At 46.5% G+C, this 24,938-nt stretch overlaps 1 protein-coding gene across 3 annotated transcripts in view; it reads right to left on the minus strand.

Moving 5' to 3' along the window:
* The window catches only part of CHD5 (chromodomain helicase DNA binding protein 5), an 85,546-nt gene that overhangs the window by 46,802 nt on the left and 13,806 nt on the right, over window positions 1-24,938 (minus strand). For all 3 annotated transcript variants that reach the window (XM_030537500.1, XM_030537499.1, XM_030537501.1), the window contains exons 3-6: window positions 4,922-5,101; window positions 3,503-3,621; window positions 2,424-2,662; window positions 554-678 (exon numbers count right to left, since the gene is read on the minus strand). In XM_030537500.1, coding sequence (XP_030393360.1) covers window positions 554-678; window positions 2,424-2,662; window positions 3,503-3,621; window positions 4,922-5,101 — 663 coding nt within the window. The remainder of the gene's footprint in view (window positions 1-553; window positions 679-2,423; window positions 2,663-3,502; window positions 3,622-4,921; window positions 5,102-24,938) is intronic.

Genomic DNA, 24,938 nt, shown 5'->3' on the forward strand with positions numbered 1-24,938 from the left:
TACCCACTGAGCAAAGATTGGTTTCTAACAAAGAAACGCAAATGAGATTTTAAGATTTCCTTTCCCAGGGCCAAGTGCAGAGGGACTGCCAGCATTTCCCCAGCTGAAGGAAGCTTGGTGCTCCCAGTGGGTGAAATGCATGCCAGTGCAGAGGGCCAATGCCCCATCTAAATTCCATTTGAGCCCTTGGTGCTGCACAGACTGTGTGCTGGCCCCTCTCTGCACAGGAGTGAATTTCCCCCTGTGCAAAATGGGTTGATGGTCACAGCCCAGCTCTGTGGGACAAGTATCCACATCCACTGCCCATCAGTGCAACTGGCACTAATTGTCTCCCTTCTTGGCAGAAAGGAGCCAAAACTGAACGAGCGACAGAACTGAACACCCTTCTTCTATCCGCAAATGGGGCTTCAGGCAGGATAAGGAATGCTGTGGGAGGAAGCGTGCCAGGCCACTACCCAAAATGGGGGAAAACAGGACTCCAATCTCCAGGGCTGCCCGCCCAGCACCTTCCACCAGCACCAACATCCACCATTTAGAGACAAAGAGCACTTACTGAGGACCCTTTTTTCCTTTTGTTGGCGATTCCTCCAAAGCGGAATTTCAGGCCCGCCATCTTTTTCCCCTTCCCCTTTTTCTTCCCATCTTTGGAGCCCTTGATTTTCTTCCGCACTCCTGGACCTAAATGAACAGAAAGATTTTCTTGACATTCTAATGATGGACGCTGTGATTTCTACATTCTCCCCAAATCCCACCACTCATATTTACCTTCGTTCAAGTATCTTCTGAGTGTTTGCATTGCCTGCGTAACATTCTAGCTTATCACATCATGTTCCCCCACGCACACTGAATCCACACAGAGGATAAGTGCCTACTACTGCTACCCATTAACAGAGCGACTCCTTTTGTTAAAGAGGCAAAGGCCTGCGCTTTGGTGCTGAAGGTCCCACGTTCAATGCTGGGAAAGAACCAAGGGTCTACATTTTTACAGTTTCCTTCCTGTTTGAAAATGATGCTTCACATACATTCCTCACTGAACTTTTATAAATGCAAGAGCGGAGCAATGAAAGCAGCATGTCTCCTTCCCCGAAGGTGCTACTTTCCCCTGTATTCCTGGCTCTCTGTGGCTCCGCAGTGGGAACCCTAAGCAAATACTGAGGGATGGCCAGCTGCTTCACTTATAAACCAGGGTTCATGTTTAACTGCTTTGCATTTGGGGGAAGAGTGCAGCCTGCCCCCCAGGGGCCAGGAAAGGGACTGCAGCTCAGATACTGCAGAGATGGGTGCAAATAACTAACCTCTGAGGGTGTGGCCAGGGGGACAGCTGACAGCTTCCTCCCACAAGATCAACCAAGTGGACTGAGAGATGCTGCACTAAAACTATGGGAAAGGAAAACTGTTGCAAACTGAACCAAGCCTCTCGGGCTGCTCCTTTCAAAGCTCTCGAGGCACCGGGAATTGATTGCTGCATAACTGGAACACAAAGTTCATGAAGAAAAACACTGTAGGAACAAAGGGAGATTCCTCTCCCTCCTCCCTTTCCCCATTTTTTCTTCCAATGACTCATGAAGCCCTTTCTGAAGGCTGAGGGAAGCCTCCCGTCTCCGCCGTCAGGAGCAGGAAAATGTTAATAGTAACAGACTCATTTCAGTAAAAATGAGATCAATTCTGTAGGAGCTGCTGTAGATTAACCTGGTCAGCTCTGTGCTTGCAAATGGGGTTTGAAGGCAGTGTCCTTCCACCTGCCTTCTAGGAAATCAAATACCTTATATGTTATTTTTGTAATCTTTTCTATTGTGGTCTCTTGACTGTTCTTGAACGTCCTAGGTCAGTCCAGACTGCTGAATATTACAGAGGCATACAGACAGAACACATCTACTCTGCCAATGTCCTGCCCTGCATCCTACCACCCCTATTATTCCATTTGAGTTTCCCCCAACAGATTTTCCAATGCCCCTCAGTTTACTGGCCTGCAAATTCACACCAGCTTGAAAAGTGCACTTTCCAGGCAGTTGCAAGATTTCACTAGCGAATAGGTATAAAGCTCTTTGAGATCCTTTGCAACACAGGTATCACATTAAGAAATATTATGATTATTGCTTTATTTAAAATAGGATACAAATATATTATACAATCTTCCATGGTCCTGCTAACATGATCGGTCATGATATAAGGAATCACAGTTCATTTGTGGCATTTACTGTAGAAAACAAATACAAACTAGACACACACAAGTTTCCCCAGAGCTCAATTTCCAGCTTTGTTTCCCTTGCTTACCAGGCTTCACACCCTGTCTGGAACTAGCTAGGTAGCACACAGACACATCTAGTGGCTAAATAATATATTTCAAGTAAATGTATCATTTATCATTGCAAGCTCTACCCAAGCTGTCTGGTTAGCCATTCATTCCTGCCTGGCCCATTTACCTTTGCCCTCCTTGGTTTTCGCTTTCCTGATGGCCATGGGCAGAGCAGACTGCTGAGGGCTGACAGAAAGCTGGGGTGCAATGGTGACTGTTTCCACGGCTGCAGCCACTGCAGCTGCCGCTGCTGCAGCCGAGCTGCCTTTGAACGGGTTGTTGGCGCTGAATTCTCGCCATTTGGCACCAAGCACCGTCATCATCTTGGACATGGGGATTTTGGGATTCTTCTTGGCAATGAGAGGCCTGCAGGGTGGGGCAGGAAAAACCATCAGTCAACAGGGCTCCTCTGCGGTCTGATTGTTTTAACTCATCACGCGCTGGGGAAAAGCGTCACATGAATTAGTGGCCAATGCCTGACACCGATTGTGAAGAGTCACAGATGCACTGAAAATGGGAGAAACCAAAACTGCCCTAGCAAGGAAAGAGAGGGGAAATGTTCAAACATTCAATGATTTTTTTTTTTCAAAAAAAATCTTTGATTGTTTTCAACCAGTTTAAAGAGCAGCTTGGGGGGGGGGGGTATTCACAATTTTCAACAACAAAAAATTGGGCAAATTTATTTTTTTGTGAAAATGTTTCTGCCTTTTCCAGCCAGTCCTGCAATGAAACCCCTTGGAAAACTGTCCTGAAGAACAACTCTCGGACACGTGGTAAAGCACCAAGGTATAGATGATGCACCAGGGCAGCAATCATATACAGACAAAAAGAATGCTTTGGAGTCAGGGCTAATTCATTACTACTTGTATAGCACCATGATATGACATTGCAACTGTTCCCTGCTACATCTAACCTCACCCTCAAAGCAAACAGTGACCTCCTAGAGTTCAACTGGCTATGGGCGAGAGCAGAACCCCCCTTCGGATACATCCGGAGTCTCTGCAGAGATTGTAGACCAGATCCTGCACGTGATGAGGAGCTGGTGGTGCAGTCTGGCAGAATGTCAGTAAACTGCATGTGATTGGTTTTCTGTTGGTGAAGAATTAGGATTCTAATGTCCTGGCTTTATCAACTTGATTGGGTAGTAACCAAGTACAAAACAGATCCCCAACCATAGGCACAATGCTCCACCGTTCAGCCTCTTACCTGAGAAACTGACTGAAAGCCTTGTAATTAGTCAGAGTATGGTAATCTTCTTCCGAGAAAAAATAATCCACATCATCCAGGCCCCATTCCTCCATTAGCTGCGCTGAGCTCTTGGGCTCCTATGGATTTACAAAGGGGTGTATTTAATGCAAATAACTGAGGTGCTACAAACGAGCGGTGCACAGCCATGCCTCTTATATACTGCACGCCACCTGCTACTCCTAGACAGCCACAAAATGGGGATTTGTTTCTGTAGGCTGAAAGACAGAGTGTGCACAAGTGCTTAGTAAACAAATACACTACCTAGCTTGAAAACAATACAGGGCCTTCTAAATGCTGCCCTAACCCCACCATAGTGTGATGTCTCCACAGCTTTAGTGTCACCATAAAATGTAATGTCAATGGGAACTGTGGCAAAATCCATTTGCTAGTAGCTGTGACAGCCCAAGGCCCCAGTCCACTCCAGTGACTCACTGGGTGCTGCTGCTTTTCCGCACCTTGGGGAGGAATGACCCTGGTGTTAGTGGATTTTTTGAAAAGCAAAGGCTCTTTTAACATCCAAGGAGCCAGAGAGTCGTCTCCCATTTGCTTTTCCACAGAACCAGATACATAAATGAAACCCAACTCTCAATGGCACTACAGGTGACTGTGCAACAGAGACCTCCGAAGAGCAGCTAGGAGCCAAAATAACAGAGGGACAAGGGGCTGGAGCTGGTTGAAGTAACTTGGAGGGAATCATTTCCCACCAGAATACGCAGTGCCATCGACACTGACATGCTTCCCGAAATCAGATCCATTTCGCTGGAATTCTGTTTTGGAAAAAACAGGGAACGTTATGACAATACCAAAATGTCCCATTTCAACATTGTCACAACAAAACCCTTCAGGCTTTCCACTGTGAATTTTTTTTATTTTGTAATACAATACAGCATTTTTAAAAGTAAGTCAAAACTGAAATGAAATGTTTCAATCAACCCAAAACAAACAAAAAAGTCAGCATTTTTCTTTGGAGAATTTCACAATTTTAGTTTTTGCTCCAGTTTGGAACAAAGCCAAATTTCCAAATCCTTCATGAAACAGAATTTCCTCCTCCACACAGCTCTCCCAAGCACCAATCCTGCCAGGTGCCGAGTGCCCTCGGCTCTTCTGGGAGCGTGTGGGAGTGGGAGCACTCCATTCCCTGCAGGATCAGACCCATAGTTAGGGATATGGGCAGAGACTGAAATGAAACTTCTCCTGAGGAAGTGCAGGATAGAGTGCCTGGTAAAACCAGGTCCCTTGGCCTCTTCCCACAAGCTGTGCTGCCACCGCCCATCCTCGCATTCAGCGAGAGTAACAGGGAGGTGCCCTAAGGTTCCCATTCTCAGAAACAACCCGACTAATGGAGTGCTAGGTCCTGGACAGTCGAATGGTAGGTACCTTTAAACCTCCTTCCTCATTATCCTCCTCCTCTTCATCTTTCTTCTTCCGCTTGGCTTTTTTCTCTTTCTTTTCTTTGAGCTTCTTCTTCTTCTTTTTGTTGGGCGAATAGTCACTTCCTTCACTCTCAGATTTCTCCTCCAGTTCCTCTTCATTTTCAGATATTTCATCATTGCTTCCCTAAAAGAGAAAGGGACAGTGAAGGAAGGACCAGGATCTCCCCTCCCCAGCTTCCCTGCACAAATCCCTCTGGTCATTTGCCAGATTCAGTCATTCCCATTTGTTACTTTTACATTTTAAAACACTCTAGCCACAGTACATGTGGATAGCAAAACTCTAGCAGAAGCCAAGGAAACGCCACTCCCACTTGGCCTAATCTGGGCTGTAAGAAGGGTCTGACTCTAGGAGATGCAAGCAGGAACATTGTTTTCCATTCATAATTTTGTTGCAGGGGAAGCACAGTCCTCTGGTTAAGGCAGGGGACTGGGACTCCGCAGATCTGGTATATAATGGTGCAGACAGAAGACCAGCAGCAGAGTGCGGGTTGTACAGTTTATTGTACTGAATGCACCTTGTGGGCAGGTGACGTGTGTGCATTCGGTGAAAGCAGTTTATGACCCTCCCCGACTGAGTACAGGCTCTTGAGACCAGAGTGGCTGAACTGGAGGAGCTAAGGGAGACAGAGACTTTCCAGGATAGTTGAACAATCTCATCCCAGTCTGACAGCCTCTGAAAGACTTGGGGAAGGAGCACATCAGCCTGGAGTGGAGGGAAGCGAACCTTGGGACTCTCCTTCCAGATGATGTCATGGGATCCTCTCACACTAAGGATACCCATCCAGAGACAGGTAATGGTAATAGGGGATTCAGTTATTAGAAATATAGATAGTTGGGTTTGTGATGACCGGGAGAACTGCATGGTGAATTGCCCGCTCGGTGTGAAAGCTGCAGACCTCTCAAGACATCTAAGCAGACTTAAATGCAGGGCTGGGGAGGAGCCAGAGGTCATGGTACATGTACGAACCAGCTGCACAATGAAAGGTAGCAGAGAGGTCCTTGAGGCTAAATTTAGGCTGCTAGGTAAGAGATTGAAGTCCAGGACCTCCATGGTAGCATTCTCTAAAATGCTTCCAGTTCCAGACAGGGATCCAAGTAGATAGGCAGAACTGCAGGGTCTCAATGTGTGGAGGAGACAATGGTGTTCGAAGGAGGGAGTTAGGTTTATTAGGAACTAGGCAACCTTTTGGGAAAGGAGGAGACCATACAGGAAGGATGGGCTCCAGCTAAACCAAAATGGAACCAGGCTGCTGGCATGTCAAATTAAAAGGGTTGTACAGGAGTTTTTAAACTAAGGGTTGGGAGAAAGCCGACAGGTCAGACAGACACATCCGATAGGGAAGGATTTATTAAAGGGGATACTCTATATCCAGGGGCAGCTCTAGACATTTTGCCGCCCCAAGCACGGCGGCATGCCGCGGAGGGTGCTCTGCCGGTTGCCAGTCCCGCGGCTCCGGTGGACCCTCCACGGGCATGCCTGCGGGAGGTCCACCGGAGCCGCGAGACCAGAGGACCCTCCGCAGGCAAGCCGCTGAAGGCACCCTGCCTGCCGCCCTCCCGGCGACTGGCAGAGCGCCCCCCGCAGCATGCTGCCCCAAGCACACACTTGGCGTGCTGGAGCCTGGAGCCACCCCTGTCTATATCCTATTAAAGAGGAGAGGAGAGACAGGGTAATACCAGGATACAAGATATATGGGAACGATGAAATAGATCATGTTGGTGGGGGGAGTGGCACTCCATGTGCAAGTAAGCATGCGGTCAAATGTAGTAAAAATCTTAAATGAATAAAACAGCACCACAGAATCTCTGTGGACAGAAATTCCATGCTTGAATAATAAGAGTATAGCAGTAGAAATATACTACTGACCACCTGTCCAGGATGGTGGTTGTGAAATGCACAGGGAGATTAGAGAGGCTACAAAAACAGAGAACCCAATAACAATGGGGGATTTCAACTATCCCCATATTGACTGGAAAAATATCACCTCATTACGCAATCCAGGGAGATCATGTCTAGACACTATTAATGACTGTTTCTTGAAGCAGTTAGTCCTGGACCCGAGAACGGGAGAGGCAATTCTGTATTTAGTCTCAGTGGTGCATAGGATCTAGTCCAAGAAGTGGATATAGCTGAACCACTCAGTAATCGTGACCATAATGTCATTATATTTAACATACTTCTAGGGAGGAAATTAACTAAGAAACTCACCCTGAAGCATTTGAAGCATTTAACTTCAAAAAGGCAAACTACAAAAAATGAGAAGGCTAGTTAAATGGAAATTAAAAAGAATAGTCCAGAGAATGAAATGCCTGCAAACTGCATGAAAACTGTTTTAAAACACCACAAAAGAGGCTCAAACTAAATGTATATCCCAAATTCAAAAAAACAGCAAGAGGGCCAAAAAATGCCACCATGGCTAAACAATAGACATCCTTTAAAAACTGGAAGTCAAATCCTACTGAGGAAAATAGAAAGGAGCATAAACTCTAGCAAGTCAAGTGTAGAAGAATAATTAGGCAGGCCAAAAACAAATTTGAAGAGCAGCTAACAAAAGACACAAAAACTAACAGCAAAAAAGTATTAAAGTGGATCAGAAGCAGGAAGACAGTCAAAAAATCACTGGGAGCCACTGGATGATTGAGGTACTAAAGGAGCACTCAAGACAGACAAGGCCATTGCAGAGAAGCTAAATGAATTCTTTGCCTCAGTCTTCACTGCAGAGGATATGAGGTGTGGTGATTCCCACACCTAAGCCATTCTTTTTAGATAGCAAATCTGAGTATCTGTCCCACACTGAGGTGAGTGGAACAAATTGAGAAACTAAACAGGTAACAAGTCACCAGGACCAAATGTAAGTCACCCAAGAGTACTAGTTCAGCTCAAATATGAAACTGCAAGATTACTAACTGTGGTAGGTAACTTAGCACCTAAATCGGCCTCCATGTCAGATGACCGGCAGATAGCTAATGTTGATTGTTTTTAAAAGGCTCCTGAGGCGATCCTGACAATTACAGGGTGGTAAGCCTTACTTCAGTATCCGGGAAATTGGTTGAAACTACAGTAAAGAACAGAATTATCAGACACATAAATGAACATGATCTGTTGGGGAAGAGTCAACACTGCTTTTGTAGTGGGAATTCCTACCAATCTATTTGAATTCTTTGAGGGCATCAACAAGCATGTGGACAAGCGTGATGCAGTGGATATTGTGTTCTTGGACTTTAAGAATGCCTCTGATAAGGTCCTTCACCAAAGGCTCTAAAGCAAAGTAAGCTGTCATGGGTAATCAGTAACTGGTTAAAAGACAGGAAACAAAGGGTAGGAATAAAGAGTCAATTTTCAGAGTGGAGAGAGGTAAATAGCAGGGTGCCACAAGGAACTTGTACTGGGACAAGTGTGGTTCAACATATTCATAAATAATCTGGAAAAAGGGGTAAATAGTGAAGTGGCAAAATTTGCAGATGATACAAAATTGCTCAAGATATTTAAGACCAAACTGACTACAAAGAGTTACAAAGGGATCTCACAAAACTGGGTGACTGGGCAAGAAAATGGCAGACAAAATTCAATGCTTGATAAATGGAAAAAAATGCACATTGGAAAATGTAATCCCAAAATAATGGGGTCTAAATTAGCTGTTACCTCTCAAGAAAGAGATCTTGGAGGCATGGATAGTTCTCTGAAAACATCTGTTCAACATGCAAAAAAGCTAACAGAATGCTAGGAACCATTAGGAAAGGGATAGATGATAAGCCAGAAAATATCATAATGCCATTCTATAAATCTATGATATGCCCACGCCGTGAATACCTCATGCAATTCTGTTCACCCCATCTCCAAAAAGATACATTAGAATTGGAAAAAGTACAGAGAAGGGCAACAAAAATGATTAGGTGGATGGAACAGCTTCCATATGAGGAGAGATTAAAATGACAGCTTAGATAAAAGACAACTAGGGGGGATATGATAGAGGTCTATAAAATCATGGCTGGTGTGGAGAAAGTGAATAAGGAAGTGCCAGTTACCCCTTCGCATATAACAAGGCTCATCCAATGAAATTAATAGGTAAGTTTAAAACAAACGTAAAAAGTACTGCTTTAGTTAATCTGTGGAACTCATTGCCAGGGGAGGTTGTGAAGGCCAAAAGTATAACTGGGTTCAAAAAAGAATTAGGTAAGTTCACGGAGGATAGGTCCATCAATGGCTATTAGCCAAGACAGTCAGGTATGCAACCTCAAGCTCTAGGGGGTCCCTAAACCTCTGACTGCTGGAAGCTGGGACTGGACAAAAGGAGCTGGATCACTCAATAAATTGCCCCGTTCTGTTCATTCCTTCTGAAGCATCTGGCACCAGCCACTGTTGAAAGACAGGATACTGGGCTAGACAGACCACTGGTTGACCCAGCATGGCCTTTCTTATGTTCTGATATCCAAACCCAGTTCTGCCACAGACTTCCTGGGTGACCTTGTGTCTCAGTGTCCCATCTGTAAAATGGAGACAAGAATACTTACCTACATCACAGACATGCTGGGAGTACAAATGCACCAACATGTGCTAAATGCTCAGAAACTACAATGGTGAGCACCACAGAATACTCCTGGGGGCATTCTGTGCCAAAAAATTAAAAATTCTGCACACAATATTTAAAATTCTGCAAAATTCCACAAATTTTATTTGTTAGAATAACACTACATAATCAGAGTAGTTTCAATTATTTTGGTAATTTATTTCAAAATACCTGTCTGCAAGTACGTTTGTAACAATACAGATACATAAAAAATCCCCCAGGAGTAGAGAGTTAAAGAAACCCCTATGACAACCCAATCCTGTTTCTCTGCCCTCTTTCCCAAGCCCAGCCAGGGAGCCAGACACAAACAACCTCTCTCCCCTAGAGCCCACCTGCAGGGCCTCCGCAGCCAATACACTCGAACCCCATCACACACACAGCGTCCCAGTGCGGGGCCCCCTCTGCCCCAAATACCCGTGCCCATCTCAGAACCCAGCTGAGGGCCCCCCTTGCCCAAACACCCATCCCTCTCCCCCACCCCAAGCCCTGGGATGCAGAGGAAGAAACAGCTTGATGCTCAGTCCAGGGCTTGCATGGAGTTTCCCGCGTGCTGCCCTCGCCTTCCCTCAGGCCATGCTGGGAATGCAGCTGCCAGGAACCCGCTAGCTCCCTCTCCCTGCCTGCAGCAGTGTCTTCTATGTGCAATCTGGGCTCTGCTGTGGCCAATGGCCCCTAGTGGCAGCTAGCAGCACTGCAGCCCATTTCTGTGGGGGAAAGGAAATTCTGCACACACTACATAAATTTCTGCAAAATTCTGCATTGCGCAGCAGCGCAGAATTCCCCCAGGAGTAATAGAAAAGCCTACATATTACAATTAAATGGAAAATAATGCAACACAGATGACATTCATTTTGGAAACAGCTGTCTTGCGCAAGGGGAGGGATAGCTCAGTGGTTTGAGCATTGGCCTACTAAACCCAGGGTTGTGAGTTCAATCCTTGAGAGGGCCACTTAGGGATCTGGGGCAAAATCAGTACTTGGTCCTGCTAGTGAAGGCAGGGGGCTGGATTCAATGACCTTCCAGGGTCGTCCTTTCCAATTCTATGAGATAGGTATCTGTAAATCATGCTGTTACTGCACTGTGTATGTCATGGGGATGTCTAGCCCTAGTTACGTAAAGTGGATGTTTATTCAGCCCCTATCCTTTGTGATGAGTGTATATACATATTTTCACGAAATCACCTGGGGCTACTGCAAGGTAGCCCCCAGGTACTATTCTGATGGGTGACAGTATAAAACAGACAAATAAATAGAGAGCAACGGATGCTAAATTAATCTCCATATTAAAAAACTGAATGATGTGTTAAAGAAAACAACAGCTCTAACCAGTGACATATGCTATGTCAGAGACAGCTAACTTCTTTTCTAAAAGATCCTAAAATTTCAAGTTCTGCAACATCTCTGATAGACATCAAACAAGGTAATTTATGGATTTCTGCCTTGTATTTGTTTATGCCTTAGCATAAATAAAATGGCACTCTCATATAGCAACTCTGGGAGCTAAGGAAGACAGAATTTCTTTAGTTGTGTTACATCGGTTAGATTATCAAACACCGATTTTGTCAGTTTCTCTTCAGCTCTGTTATTTGTTGCACTGACAGCACCACAGCTCTCCCCACCCCCCAGGCCGTCTCGCTGTAAATCAGTTACATTTCACAGTCCAGACACACACTTCGCATTTTACTCTTCTCTTGACACCACACAAAGCCCTTTCCCAGGTGTACAATATCCCAAGTTCTGCAGTGTGAGAGCAAGAAGAAATTACTTCCTTCTATCTATTATCACTGTGGGCAATAAGGTTTCCTACAGCCCTGAGTTGCCAACACATCAGTATCTTGAGCTGTTCCCGTTTCTGTCATGGAGTCGATGGGGCCTCGCCTGCAGTCCCACTGAACCCAAGGATAGCTCTGCCTGAGTACAGCCATCAGGACCTAATACCATGTTGGTGTGCAAATGGTACTGTTCTGCTTTCATGTGTGCTAAGTAACGAGGAGTCCAAAAAGAGCAGACACGGGAAAGAGACCGGCTAGAAAAGAAAATAGCAATAGCCAAATGGAGAAAAGGAAAGGCAGAGAGGGCAGCAGCCCCACTGGCAGCCTGTAGCCAAAGGCCAAATCCCTTGTGCAACATTAGTTCTTCCTTGAAAAGGAGAAGGTTAAAAAGAGAATGCAACACCCAAATAATTTCAATCTGATGGTCACCAGCAGGATAAGAGAACACTCCCCCCCGCCACATTATATTGTAAAATCTTGGCCCTAATCTTTGCTAAGGCAGCAATGTTGTCAACAGTCCTGATTTCATCATGAGTCTCACAATATTTAGTGTGCTCCTTAAAGTCTCAGCTCCTGGAGTCAAGTGACCACATGAGAATCTCAGATCTCACATATACTGTATATCAGGGGTCGGCAACCTTTCAGAAGTGGTGTGCTGAGTCTTCATTTATTCACTCTAATTTAAGGTTTCAGGTGCCAGTCATACATTTAACATTTTTAGAAGGTCTCTTTCTATAAGTCTATAATATATAACTAAACTATTGTTGTATGTAAAGTAACTAAGGTTTTTAAAATGTTTAAGAAGCTTCATTTAAAATTAAATTAAAATGCAGAGCCGCCCAGACCGGTGGCCACGACGTGGGCAGTGTGAGTGCCGCTGAAAATCAGCTTGCGTGCCTCCTTCGGCACGTGTGCCATAGGTTACCTACCCCTGCTGTATATGTTTCTATATATGTAAGTTTCTCACTCTTATGTTTGCACAGAAAATCTTGAAAATGTGACCAGAGTGCAGTCTAAAGGCTCAAAAGCCAAACATCAAATAAAAAGAGCCCCAAACTTTTTTTTAAAGTTTTGTTATTTTTAAGACAGTAAGGCATCTGCACTCCCAGGGGCTGCAGTCTGAAAGAGGAGAATATGTGATAGGGTGTTCACCAACACAAGCCCTGAAGGGGTTGAGGTGGCCCAAAAGAGGCCAATTACCCTTCACACTTGCACCTGAAGGGAGGCCCAAAGATTTCTAAATGACCAGTTGCTGATGAAGCCTCACTAGGGGAGAAGCTGGGTAAAGTATAAAGCCAGGAAGTTTGCAGCAGAAAGAGGCTGCAGGGACAGAGGCTGCACTCACTCTATGAGAGAAGAGAGCTGGGAAAGAAGAAACCCAGGGTGAAAATAAGCCCTGGGATCCTAGTCCTGGAAGATGGGTCAAGCCCAGAGGAGCTGGGTGGGTGGGGAAGAAAGTCTGAGAAGGTAGGGTAGGAAGAAGCACAGGGAAGCAGCAGCAAAGAGTGGGACTAGGCAGATCTTGGCTGCTGGTTACAGGATCTCGGGCCTGGAATCCAGTGCGTGAGGGGTAGGGGCTGGGTTCCCTTACCAGCCACTGGGAAGTGGCGCAGGATATTGGAGGTGCCACATGGACAGCTGGTCTAGTGAGACTTTGATACCCCAGAACTGAGGGGACTACACAGTGACCTAGCCGGAGGCTTAGTTGGAAACAGATAGTGCTGTGAATTGTGGGAAGACACCACCACCAACTGAGTGAGCACTGGCAGGGGGTGCCATATGGGAAGAAAAACGCTACTCCATGCCCAGCCAGGAGGATGCGCTCTTGCCAGAAGAGCTAGCAGCTGCTGGCTGACCTTGGCTGGCCAAAGGCCTTGAGATCCAGAGGTCACCTTCTGCACAGACTAGCAGTGTATTTGCATATTTCTGCCTTACCCAGAACTTACACTTTGATTTTGCTCTGTGTCTGCCATAGGGAGCAGTCACATTAATTGGCAATAATCAATGGATGGGAGCCAAGAAGTCAGAAGGACTGATTGATCTGAAGTTGCACGCAGGACTGATATTTCCACTGAGGTTTGCTGGCAGGAAGATTGTTTGAAAAAGCTACAGACACACAGAGCTGTGATCAAAACACACAGTGCAAAGGGAGCCAATCAGCCAGGGACCATGAGTTCTGTCATGAAGCTCTCATGGACTGCCCCCTTTCCTGGGGGGGAAGCTGTTGCCTATTATTATATTTAGCAGTATAGATTCTTCCTACAAAACAGTAGGCTGTGTCCTACATAACCAGGTCCAGTGTGATGGTAACAAGCCACACCCAGGCAGCACCAGCATGCATTTAGCCCTGCTCTTGCTCAACCCTGTCCGGGTCTATTCCCCAGGGTAAAGCATGCTTCATCCTCCATAACTATTCAATCCTTGGCTACTCAGCTGAGACAGGGGGCAGTGCTGGCAAATGCTTTTCATTATATGAACATCAGCCTCCTAGGAACTGGTCTGAGACCACCAGATAAACAGCAGGTGGGAAAAGCTCTGGCTCACTCCTGACCCACTCTGGTGGTTTAGACCAGCCACCTAAATGTGGAAAGCTCCAGAGCCCATGAACCACCCTCTCACCAATAAAACATTTCCTTCTATCAGAAATCTGATCACCTGATACCACTCACCGATTAAAGGAGAGACTCCTAATTCAGCAGCATGTCTATTAAAGGAAAGGCCTTTCTTACATTTTGGGGGGTACAGTACAAGACAAGACATCTTATTTTTCTCTTTAGAACCAGACATTTATACTTTATAACAAAATCTGAGGACGGTTCACAATTATTTGGTCAGGTATTCCTTGGTAGCCAATCACAGACAGCATACAGGTCAATGTTCAGACTCTGAAGTTGCAAGAGCAATGTCAGAGGCATGACCATGGAGAGTCAGTCTGAGGATGTTTCAGCCTAAACAGTGGCAAACAGCTGGCCTTTTAAATAAATCTGTGAGTGAAAAGTTAGGGACCAGAAATTAATGGAGAAAAACGAGGAAGGATGGCTCACAATAACAGGGGCCAGATAAGTACTATAGACAGAGGTTAAAATTAATTCCCTGTTGGCCTGAGATCTTGCACTAGATTACAAATAAAGTTGATTTAACCTTGTTTCTACCAATTCACTGTTAGACATTTAAATCTTACTGAACAGTCAATGACTGTTTTTTAATGTATCCAAAAAAATTAAAAAATAAAAATAACCCACACATCCCTCTGCATACGTCTTTTTTCTGTGGGTTATTTTGCCCTATGTCACATTTTAATTTTCTAACTGCATTGTTGTTTGAAGGACAAATCCGTGCATGTCTGAACATGATGTCAGCCAGCCTGCTGGAATTGTTCACCATCCCCAATTCAAGTGTGTCTCTGTTCCTCCATATTGGGGCATTCTCAGCCAGTCTAGCATTGTGAGCAGATGGATTTTCATATTGTAATACACAAAATCAAATGTTCTAACACCAGGGAAGCATCCTTGCCCAGCAGCCATTACCGATTTTTGGTCCTTCAATCTCTTAAAACAAAATTGAGCCTTCCTCTTTACCAGTGTTATAAACAATTATAATTTAGCACTGAATAATTGGTTGCCATAGTAACTGCTGCAGTACAGGTTAAAATCCCTTCTCTCTCTCTCCGCCTCTCTGTCTGACAAGGACCGTAATCTACATATGTTCAGGTTCAAACGGCAGGCTGGTTATTTTATGTAAATAGATCTTCTCAGCACTTGCATCAATTCTGCCATTGGCTCATGCTGAGTATTACTGGCAAATAGACTCTAAAGGAGTTGCAACATAGCTGATACACATTAAGGCGTGCTACAAATTAATGCATGCAAAACTAAGATCTAGCAATGCTCCTCTTAAAATTTTGGGGTTAAAAAAAGTTGTTGTTTTTTTTAAATAAAAGCTTTAACAGATTAAATATTTTAAAAAGCCCAGCCAAGTGCAGAGGTCTGCGCTCCATTCATATACTCTGGATCACAGATTCACAATTCATTCCGATTGCCTACTTCATTTACAGCAGAATGTACATTTCCCTAGCAGGTATGAATAAGGGCGCTTAGGGGAAGCAGCCTCAACTCTGGATTTCTTTATCATTCATTGTTGTCTATACATTTCTGATGCCCATTAGGAATGTGACTCAATGACATGAAGTCAAGGGCAGTCTTTCCATCGGTTCTACTGGGCTTTCAATCAAGCTTTATGGCAGCCAGAATCAAATCAGACCAATGTTGTCCACACAAGGAGTTAATAAAAATTGAATGCAACAGACATTTATCAAATTTTCTCTTCTCTTCCTTTTTTGCACCAGGTAGTCAATCAGATAACATGCGTGCGACACTCTGCAGTTATTTCCAGGTGCCTCTTCTGAATAGTCTTAGGCAGGGCACTATTAAAATAAAAAAAAATCAGCCCAGGAGAAACTGCTGTAGATGATTTTCTGCAGAGAAACTACATTACAAAGATCTTTGCTCTGCTTAAGGGGGAAAAGATGTGATAGGCTGATATCTTGAGCTGGGCTTTGTGTTGTGTCTATAAAAAGCAAAGAAAGAACATTACTATGACCACAAAAAATTATGTATTTGCTGGACTGTGACTTCTACCCAAAGTCTGTTGGACAATAAAAGGCAGGTCTGAATCCATGTTCTTTAAATAAACAGACTGTTAGGCTCCAGTCACTTGCAAAAAGCATTTTAATGTGCTACCTTGTCTAGATGATCTCCTCTTAAAGAGTGGGGTGGCTGACCGGAAGAGAACAGCATCATTTACACGAAGTCTAGCAATGAAAGGGATAGGGAAATTACCAGCTATACTGCGCTTGCATATTTGATACATGCCGACCTCCCTTTACAATAAGATACTGAAATTCTTCTGCACACAGTTCACTAGTTTAATCTTCATGGGCTTCTTGGAACTCATCTGCATTTCAGATCAGTGAAACATCTGACAACAAGGAGCACCCTGTATGTAAAGGCAACATGTCCCCATGACAAATGTATATTCAAATAGGGTTATTAGAATGTCCTCAGACTAAAGACCATTCCACTGAAAACCCAATGAGGTTGAGATACCTTGTCACCCTGCAGCTATGGAACGGAGCACTCAGAAAGCATAATTTTGAGTAAAATAAACTTTTTGCCTCATATCCAAATCCTGGTTCAAATCCAGCTCAAGTCAGGAGCAGTCCAAAGTCGTGACAAACGCAGCCTATGGGTAACAAGTTGCAGAATTCTACCCAATCTCTAGTTGGTCAGGAAACACATCAACAGAAATACTACCGCAATTAGCACAAATTAGCCCCTTGCTGGCAACCTTAGCAGAAAGGCCAAGATCAGACTGAGCCACAAATTCCCTGAAAGTGGTCACTCCATGGCAGAGCTAAGGCACCCTGCTGCAGAGAAAGGCCTTCTCCTTGCTAGGCCAAGTGTTTCTGAGTCTGACACAGTCCAGCACCTTTCACGATCATTAAACCAGTGGTTTCAAGATGAACAATGAAGGTGTTTCCCCGGGCAAACATCAGATTCCAGAATGCTTGCTCGCTTGGACTCAGTCCTGCAGTCAGATCAGCACAAACAGACACTTACACCCATGCAGAGTCCAAGTAAAATCAGTGGGGTTCAGTATGAGCAAGGGGTTCTGCCCGTATGACTCCAAGTGCAGGACAGTGCCCCAAATCAGAATGCTGTTAGAATCCAAGTGGCAGCTTTGTAATTTACTAGCAATCCTGCTTCCAACGAGCTGTAATATACTAATGCAATAGCTACTAATTTGTTGTTTGCAAATTCCAGCATAATTTATCAAATGAGAACATGCTAACAGGTGTAGAAACAAATATATTAATTAATATGATCAATACAAAACAAACAACCTGCAGAAGGGGATGAGTCTGACGACACTGTGCCAAGCCACGTGTGCAGAGCAGCTCACACATCCCTCACTCCAACAGCTCCCTGGCACATTGCTCACATTTGAGATGTCATGGCTCCATCTGAGCCTCTTGTCTCTTACATAATAGATAGGACCCATTTCCACTCAGACACGAGTGGGTATTGGCAGCACAGCGCTGGGCTCCAGCATTCTTTACTTTCATTAATAAAATAGGAAACCAGAACCGTGTGACGCTTGTGAGTGATTTTCCAGGTCATCGTATCGACCTTGCAGTGTCATCTTGAATCTGATCTTCAAAGGGTATCAGGAGAAAGTCGCCAGCCAGCCTGGGTCTGAGGTGAAGAAAAATAATCCCAGTGCACTAAACAGGATAGCACTAAACGGGGAACGACTGAGCCATCGGTGCAGGCAAATGGAAACATTCACATGCAAGAGGGACAGCTCATACTGTCTGCACACTGACAGCTGGCGCTTTAAATATCAACAGCTGGACCTGCGGTTACCTGAGTCACTGATGTAAGGAGAACAACCATTCTGGTGCTTTTATAGTAAACAACGAAGTGGCTGGAACAGAGAGTGCTCCTCAGAGCTGTGTCTGTCCCTGCCCTCCATTGTATGACCCTGCCTGCCTGTTCCTCAGCATGCAGCTTTACCACCCCACTTCCCCCTAGTGATCTTTTCCCTGCCCAGATGTCAGCTGCACAAGAGCTCCCCACGACCATCCCAGGCTCATCCCCTTCTGAGGCTGGGTGATGCTGGGGCATGATGGCGTCTGGAGCCCACCTACCGCAGGAGGAAAGTTGCCACAATCTGACTGCTGGTGTGGAAGTCCAGCGCTCACCCTGGGATCCCGATCACCAGCCCAGCTAGGTCAAAGGCTTGAGCAGCTCAGTTTAAACTGAAGAGGAAGCTGAGCCAGGCAAAGCTCATTTCACCCTGTGCACCATGCACCAGCCAGCCCAGTTTATTGTCTGATGTCCCCTACCTCTCTCCAGCCCACATTTCCTGTTTTCCCTAAGCACTCTCGATGTCTCACGCTGGACGCTAGACATACCCTGACCATGGCTTAGTGAGCCCAGACTGCCTGGGTCCTTCTTCCCATACAGCTCGGAACAACCACAGCAACATTCCAAAAGGAAAGTTACTCAGAGATACTTAACTCTTTCCTCACTGGCCTGCCACTGCACCCATGTGCTGCCAGCATCCACAGATACCCACAGAAGGTTAAAAGGCAGCTGGGGTATCCGACAGCCTGGTAATTATGTTCAGAGAAACCTGGCACATGCAAGTACAGGGGCACACCACCCCGACAGCCCCTGAACATTCAGTCGCAGAGAAGGTGCCCTCTGCATGACAAGAGCACAGCTCCCATCAAGGGCCTGGTCTTTCATCTGCGGCGTCTGAGGTCTGGTCTACACTACAAACTTATGGCAACATAAGCCGATCTAATAACGTATGCGTCTACAATACCAAGTCCCTTCTGCCAACCTAAGTGGCCTGTACAGTTGACTTCTGTACTCCACCTCCGCGAGAGGCATAGCACTTGATTTGACATCCACGGGTTGACATGGGGATAGTGCAGACACTGTGCTGGGTAATTTGAACGAACTGGCCTCCAGGAGGTGTCCCACAGTGCTCCACTGTGACCACTCAGGAGAGCACTTTCAACACTACTGCACCTCAGCCAGGTACCCAGGAAACAGCCACGCCCTTGTTAAAGCCCTGGGATTTTTTGAATTTTCATTTCCTGTTTGATCAGTGTGGAGAGCTTGCCAGCACAGCTGATCATGGAGACTCAAGGCTGCAAACGTGCTCCAGCCTGGAGTGCACAGGAGATGCTGGATCTTATTGCTGTGTGGGAAGAGTGTCTAAGCAGGCAAAGCTTCAATCCTGTAGAAGATATGCTGACATCTATGCCAAAATCACGCGGGGCGTGGAGAGAGAAGGGCTACACCAGGCACATGCAACAGTGCCTCATGAAAATAAAGGAGCTTCCGCAAGTGTACCAGAAAACAAGGGAGGCAAACAGTCGTTCTGGTTCTGCCCCACAGGCATGCTACTTTTATTACTCCTGGGGGAATTCTGCACCACTGCGCATGCACAGAATTTATGTCCCCAGCAGATTTCTTTGCTTCCCCACAGAAAAATGACTGACAGAGAAGCCACAAGAGCGGTCATACAACCCTTCCCAGCAGTATGTTTTGGATGCCCAAGGCAGCTGGCAGAGAGGTAAATCACTGTGGGACAGGGGGCAGGACCGGAAAAGATCCGACTGGTGGGCTCCTACCCTGCACCGGGCTCAGCTGCTTGTCCCAGCTGGACTGGGGAGGACGGGACTTCCTCTTCCCCTGCACAGCATCCAGGGCCATGTCAGACCCACCCCCAGATTTCTCCCTCGGCTGTAGGAAGCTCTGCAAAGTCTCTTCCCCCACCGAGCCACCCACACCCAGACCCCCCTGCTGAACCCCAACCACCTTCCCCTGAACCCCCCTACAGAGTCCCATTACCATTGCACCCAGAACCCCGCAACAGCCCCTGTGCATCCCGATCCCCCCTGCATCCAGATCTCCCACCCAGACTGCACCACACAGAACCCCTCCACATTTGGATCCTGCCCTGCTGAGCCTGCCTGCCCACACCTGGTGCACCTGACATGGAAGGGCAGAGCCCTGGGATGTTTCTGGGGCAGGCCAGGTCCTTGCACTGTGTCAGGGTTGGTGCAGCCTCACTGCTGAGTCCATGTTCCGGGCGGAGGGGAAGGGGAGCTGCACAGTGATCTCTCACCTCTGTGCAGCCAGTGGCCTGTGCTCCCAATGCCGTGCTGAAGTCTCCACATTTATTGGACAAATAAAATTTGCTGAATTTTGCAGAATTTTTTTTTTTTGGCACAGAATGCCCTCAGGAGTAAAATTTTATGAGGAGCTGCATGTGATTCTTGCTGGCGACTGCACCACTACCCCAAGATGTTCCGTGGATACCTGCCACAGACCCTGGGCAACCTCAAGCTACGAGGAGGACATTGTTGATGAGGAAGAGGAGGAGGAGAATGCGAGGCAGGCAAGCTGAGGATCCATTCTCCCCAACAGCCAAGAACTGTTTTTAACCCTGGAGCCCTTCCCTTCACAGGACCAGGTAGTGGAGGAGTGTGATGCCGGGGAAGGCACCTCTGGGGAGTACACATTTCAAATCAAACTGTAGGGATTACAAGCTATTATTGTTTATGTTTAGTCTGAACAATAGAGTAGGGTAGTGGTTATCAGTGGTCACTCCAGCTACGCAGAAGGTGCTTCCAAAAAAGACTGTTTATGTGCACGAGGATGGCCCAGGAATCCTCTATGGAGATCTCTAGGAAGCTTTCATGGAGGTAACTCTGCAATCCTTAGCAGAAGGTTTCTGGGAATGGCTGCATTATTTCATCCACCATGGTAGGACACTTTCCCGTGCCACTCCAGTATTAACTCTGCTGGCATCATTGCAGCACACAGCATTGCAGCATAAAGACCAGGTCTGTACCCAGATGCTTGCTGCATCCGCTCCCTGGCCACTTCTGTTATCCTCGGGAGAGTGATATGGCATAGGGTCACCTAGGTGAAATGGGGGAAGTTTTCAATGCTAGCCCTTAAACCGCAAACAATTCAACAAATAATCCGCCCCCCGTTTGGTGAAATCGAGGTGTCACAACCACGCTTTCCCAAACATACCATGGTTGTGTTTGGAAGGGCTCACCGGGTATTGCAACCAGCACTGAAAAAAAAGCAGGGAGCCTTCCTGTTTGTCTTCCTTCCCCCCAACCCGGTGCCACTTTTGTGAAAAAAACTATTTGCGGGGCTTTACACTGGTGCTTGTCCTCAAGCACCATCCAGGTTGCTGGGGGACAAGGGGCTTTTCTCAAGTTTCAACCTGGGATCCCAAGGTTGTCTTCACAAAAACAGCAGCAAAAGACTTTTACCCATGCCTCGTGGCCTCAGTCACCATGGCTGGAGCAGCAAACCGACTCTTGCAATAGCCAGCGGTTGTGATTACGTTGTGGCTTGCAGTGGGATGTAGAGAAGCTTGGGTTTTTTAATTAAAAAAATTAACCCTGCACCAGAAACAATGTATGCACAGTTAAAACTACCCTTGTGCTTTGCATTCCTTGCAGCTGAAACCTTGTGCATTGGCCTGTCCTCCACGCCAGGCCAGAGACTTTCCCAGATTAGAAGGCAGAAAAAGGAGACTCAGAATGACATGTTCAATGAATTAATGTCTGCCTCCGAGAGTGACAAGACTGAGCTCAGCGCATGGAGGATTACACTGTCTGAGAACCGGGATGTGGACAGGGAGGACGGGAGAGCATGCAGGGAACAGGAGCATGACACACAGGAAGAGATGCTGTGGATTATGATTACAGCCTATGCTGAACCTGCTGCCATCATTGCCCAGTTCTATATCCTCCTCCCTGAAATGACTTTGAGGTGGGGGGGTTCAATATCCCTTACACCCAACACCAGGGGAGGACACAAGGACAAGAAGACGCCCATTCTCACACGTTTGATTGCTACTGCAGTGCATCTGTAAGCAAGCTTTCCTTGTTTTCCCCCCCACGGTGTTATCAGCCCTTTTGCCCCAGGTTATCTTACTTTTCTTAGCTGTCTCTGTGCATTTGTGTGCATAATAAAACTTAACAGATTGAGGAGAAAAGGCTCTTTATTCATTCAATACACGGTGGTTGGTGGGGGTGGAGTTTACAGGGGACCAAATGCAATGGAGGGGGCAGTTTAGTAAGAAACAACACAGATAAGTGTCATATTACTCTGGCTCATTGATGAAACTGGTTTTCAAAGCTTCCCAGAGACGCTGAACCCCTCAATGTGCTTGCTCTTCTTATTGCCCTGGTGTCTGACTGCTCAAGATTGGCTGCCAGGCAATCTGCCTCAACTCCCCCACCCCGGCAGAAACTCTTCTCCCTTTGTTTCACAGATATTATGGAGCACACAGCAGGCAGCAATGACAATGGGGATATTGCTTTCATGGAGGTCTTAGTAAGCAAACAATGCCAGCAGCCTTTTAAACGTTTAAAGGCTCATTCCACCACCATTCTGCACTTGCTCAGCCTATGGTTGAACTGGTCCTTACTATTGTCCAGGCTCCCAGTGTATGGGTTCATGAGCCATGAGAGCAAGGGGTAGGCTGGGTCCCTCAGGATCACGATTGGCCTTTCAACATCACCAATGGTTATTTTGCCATCTGGAAAGAAAGTCCCTGCTTGCAGGTTTCTGAACCAACCTGTGCTCCTAAAGATGCATGCATAATGCACCTTTCCCGACCATCCCACATTGATATTGCCCCACCATAGCTAGGGACCCCCATCATGGCAAAACCATCCACTACGTCTTGTACATTGTCCTGAGTCACTATCCTTCTTAGTAGGAGTCTGTTAATGGCCCTGCAAACTTGGATCACAACAGATCCCATGGTAGATTTACCCACTCCAAATTGATGCCCTACTAACTGGTAGCAGTCTGGCGTTACAAGCTTCCACGGAGCTATTGCCAATCACTTCTCCACTGCCAGAGCAGCTCTCATTTTAATATGGCTGTGCTTCAGGACTGGGGAGAGCTCTTCACACAGCTCCTGAAAGTGGCCTTATGCATTTGAAAGTTCTGCAACCACTGCTCGTCATCCCGTAGGTGCATAATGATGCGGTCCCACCAGTCAGTGCTTGTTTCCCAGGCCCAGAAACGGTACTCCACTGTGTCAAGGTGAGGCATGACTGTCGCTAGCAACTGCAAATTGCTCTGCTGTATGTCTTCCAGCCGGGTTGCTTGCAGACCTTGGCATCACATTGTTCAGCATGGCGGCTCGTGTATCGGCTGTGTGAATACTGCAGGATAAGGCACGAGGTGTTTGTAATGCTCCCAACAACCGTGTACAGCTGAGCAGAGTCCATGCTTATCATGCAATGGCATCCACATGGGTAACCCATGCTTATGAAAAAAGGCTTGGTTTGTTTGCTGTTGATTTCATGGAGGGAGGTAAGTGCATCTTGGGAGGCTGTAAACGCCATGTTCCCATAAACACCCACACCAATGTTTTGGTCTCATAAGGCCTTGCAAGCCCAACCCAAAATTCCACTCAGCTACATGCGCTGTGGGATAGCTACCCACAATGCAGTGCTCTGTACATCAGTGCAAGCCCTGCTAGTCAGGATGCACTCTGCCAACACAATGAGCTTAGTGTGGACACGCAACAGTGACTTGCTTAAATCAGAGGTTTGATGTCAACTTACATGAAGTCAACAAGTTTGTAGTGTAGCCATGGCCTGAGAGGCAGCACACACAGCCCAGGGAGCATAGGGGAAGCATCCCACAGGCTCTGGGAATAGAGTGGATCCTCTGGGAGCAGCATGAGGGGGATTCACTAGGACAATAATTCATTGAGAATTTGGTTTCTTTAAAAACCTCCCAAAATCCTTCCAAATGTCAAATCCTGAGAAGCCAGCACATCCTGCCTGGCCCCACTTCTTGCCTGAGAGACACCCAGAAATGGGCAGTCTGTCATTTGATATCCTGTCTCCACAGAAACCTCAAAACCATGCTGTTTTCTCCAAACAGCATCACATTGGTTACATTCCCAACATGTCGCTTTGCATTTCATCCCTAACAGACACAGTCCCTAGATAATGTTATTGGTACAGTATGTGCCACGAAGATTTACTGTCTGCCACCAGGGACAAACTGTAAATGAGCTGCTGCATTGCAGTGTGTGCGTCCCTGGCAGGAGGGGTTTAATAACCAGTGTGACAGACCCAGGCCAATGGGGTACAGGAGTCTGGTAGAGGGCAAATATACTGGTCACTGGCTGAGTAGTTTTCTGTTCCCTGAGTGACCAGAGCAGGGGCTGCACTAGAGTAATCAGGAACCTGCTAGAACCAATTCAGGCAGACAAGCTGATTAGAACACCTGCAGCCAATCAAGGCAGGCTAATCAGGGCACCTGGGTTTAAGAGGGAGCTCACTCCTGTCAGGGAGGGGGGAGCCAGAGGAAAGGAAGGGTGCGTGAGGAGCTGGGAGCAAGAGGCACAAGGAGCTGAGAGTGACAGGCTGTGCTGCTGGAGGACGGAGGAGTACAAGCGTTATCAGACACCAGGAGGAAGATCCTGTGGTGAGGATAAAGAAGGTGTTTGGAGGAGGCCATGGGGAAGTAGCCCAGGGAGGAGTAGCTGTCATGCAGTTGTTACAGGAGGCACTATAGACAGCTGCAATCCACAGGGCCCTGGGCTGGAACCCGGAGTAGAGGGTGGGCCCGGGTTCCCCCCAAACCTCCCAACTCCTGACCAGACACAGGAGGAGTTGACCCAGACTGTGGGGAAGATCACTGAGGAGAGCAAATCTGCCAATAAGCGCAGGACCCATGAAGATAGAGGAGGAACTTTGTCACACCAGTTAAGGAGATTATCATAATACATATATTATTATATATATCAATGCATTATACTGCTGCATGTGGTCTGGTGGGGTGTCTGATAATCATCGTTTGTAATAATTATCTAATGTGTCTTTAACTGGGATACTATAAATCCCGAACTCATGAATGCAAAAGCCTGTCTGACAAAACCTCCATTTCCTATTGGTTCTGCCTTCTTTTAACGCCTCTGTATGTGAGATGACAGAACACACGGTCCTCACGCTTACAACTCACTCCATTTAAAAGGCCTAATTG

The sequence above is a fragment of the Gopherus evgoodei genome, chromosome 18 (assembly GCF_007399415.2).
Source record: "Gopherus evgoodei ecotype Sinaloan lineage chromosome 18, rGopEvg1_v1.p, whole genome shotgun sequence".
NCBI classification, from domain to species: Eukaryota; Metazoa; Chordata; order Testudines; family Testudinidae; genus Gopherus; species Gopherus evgoodei.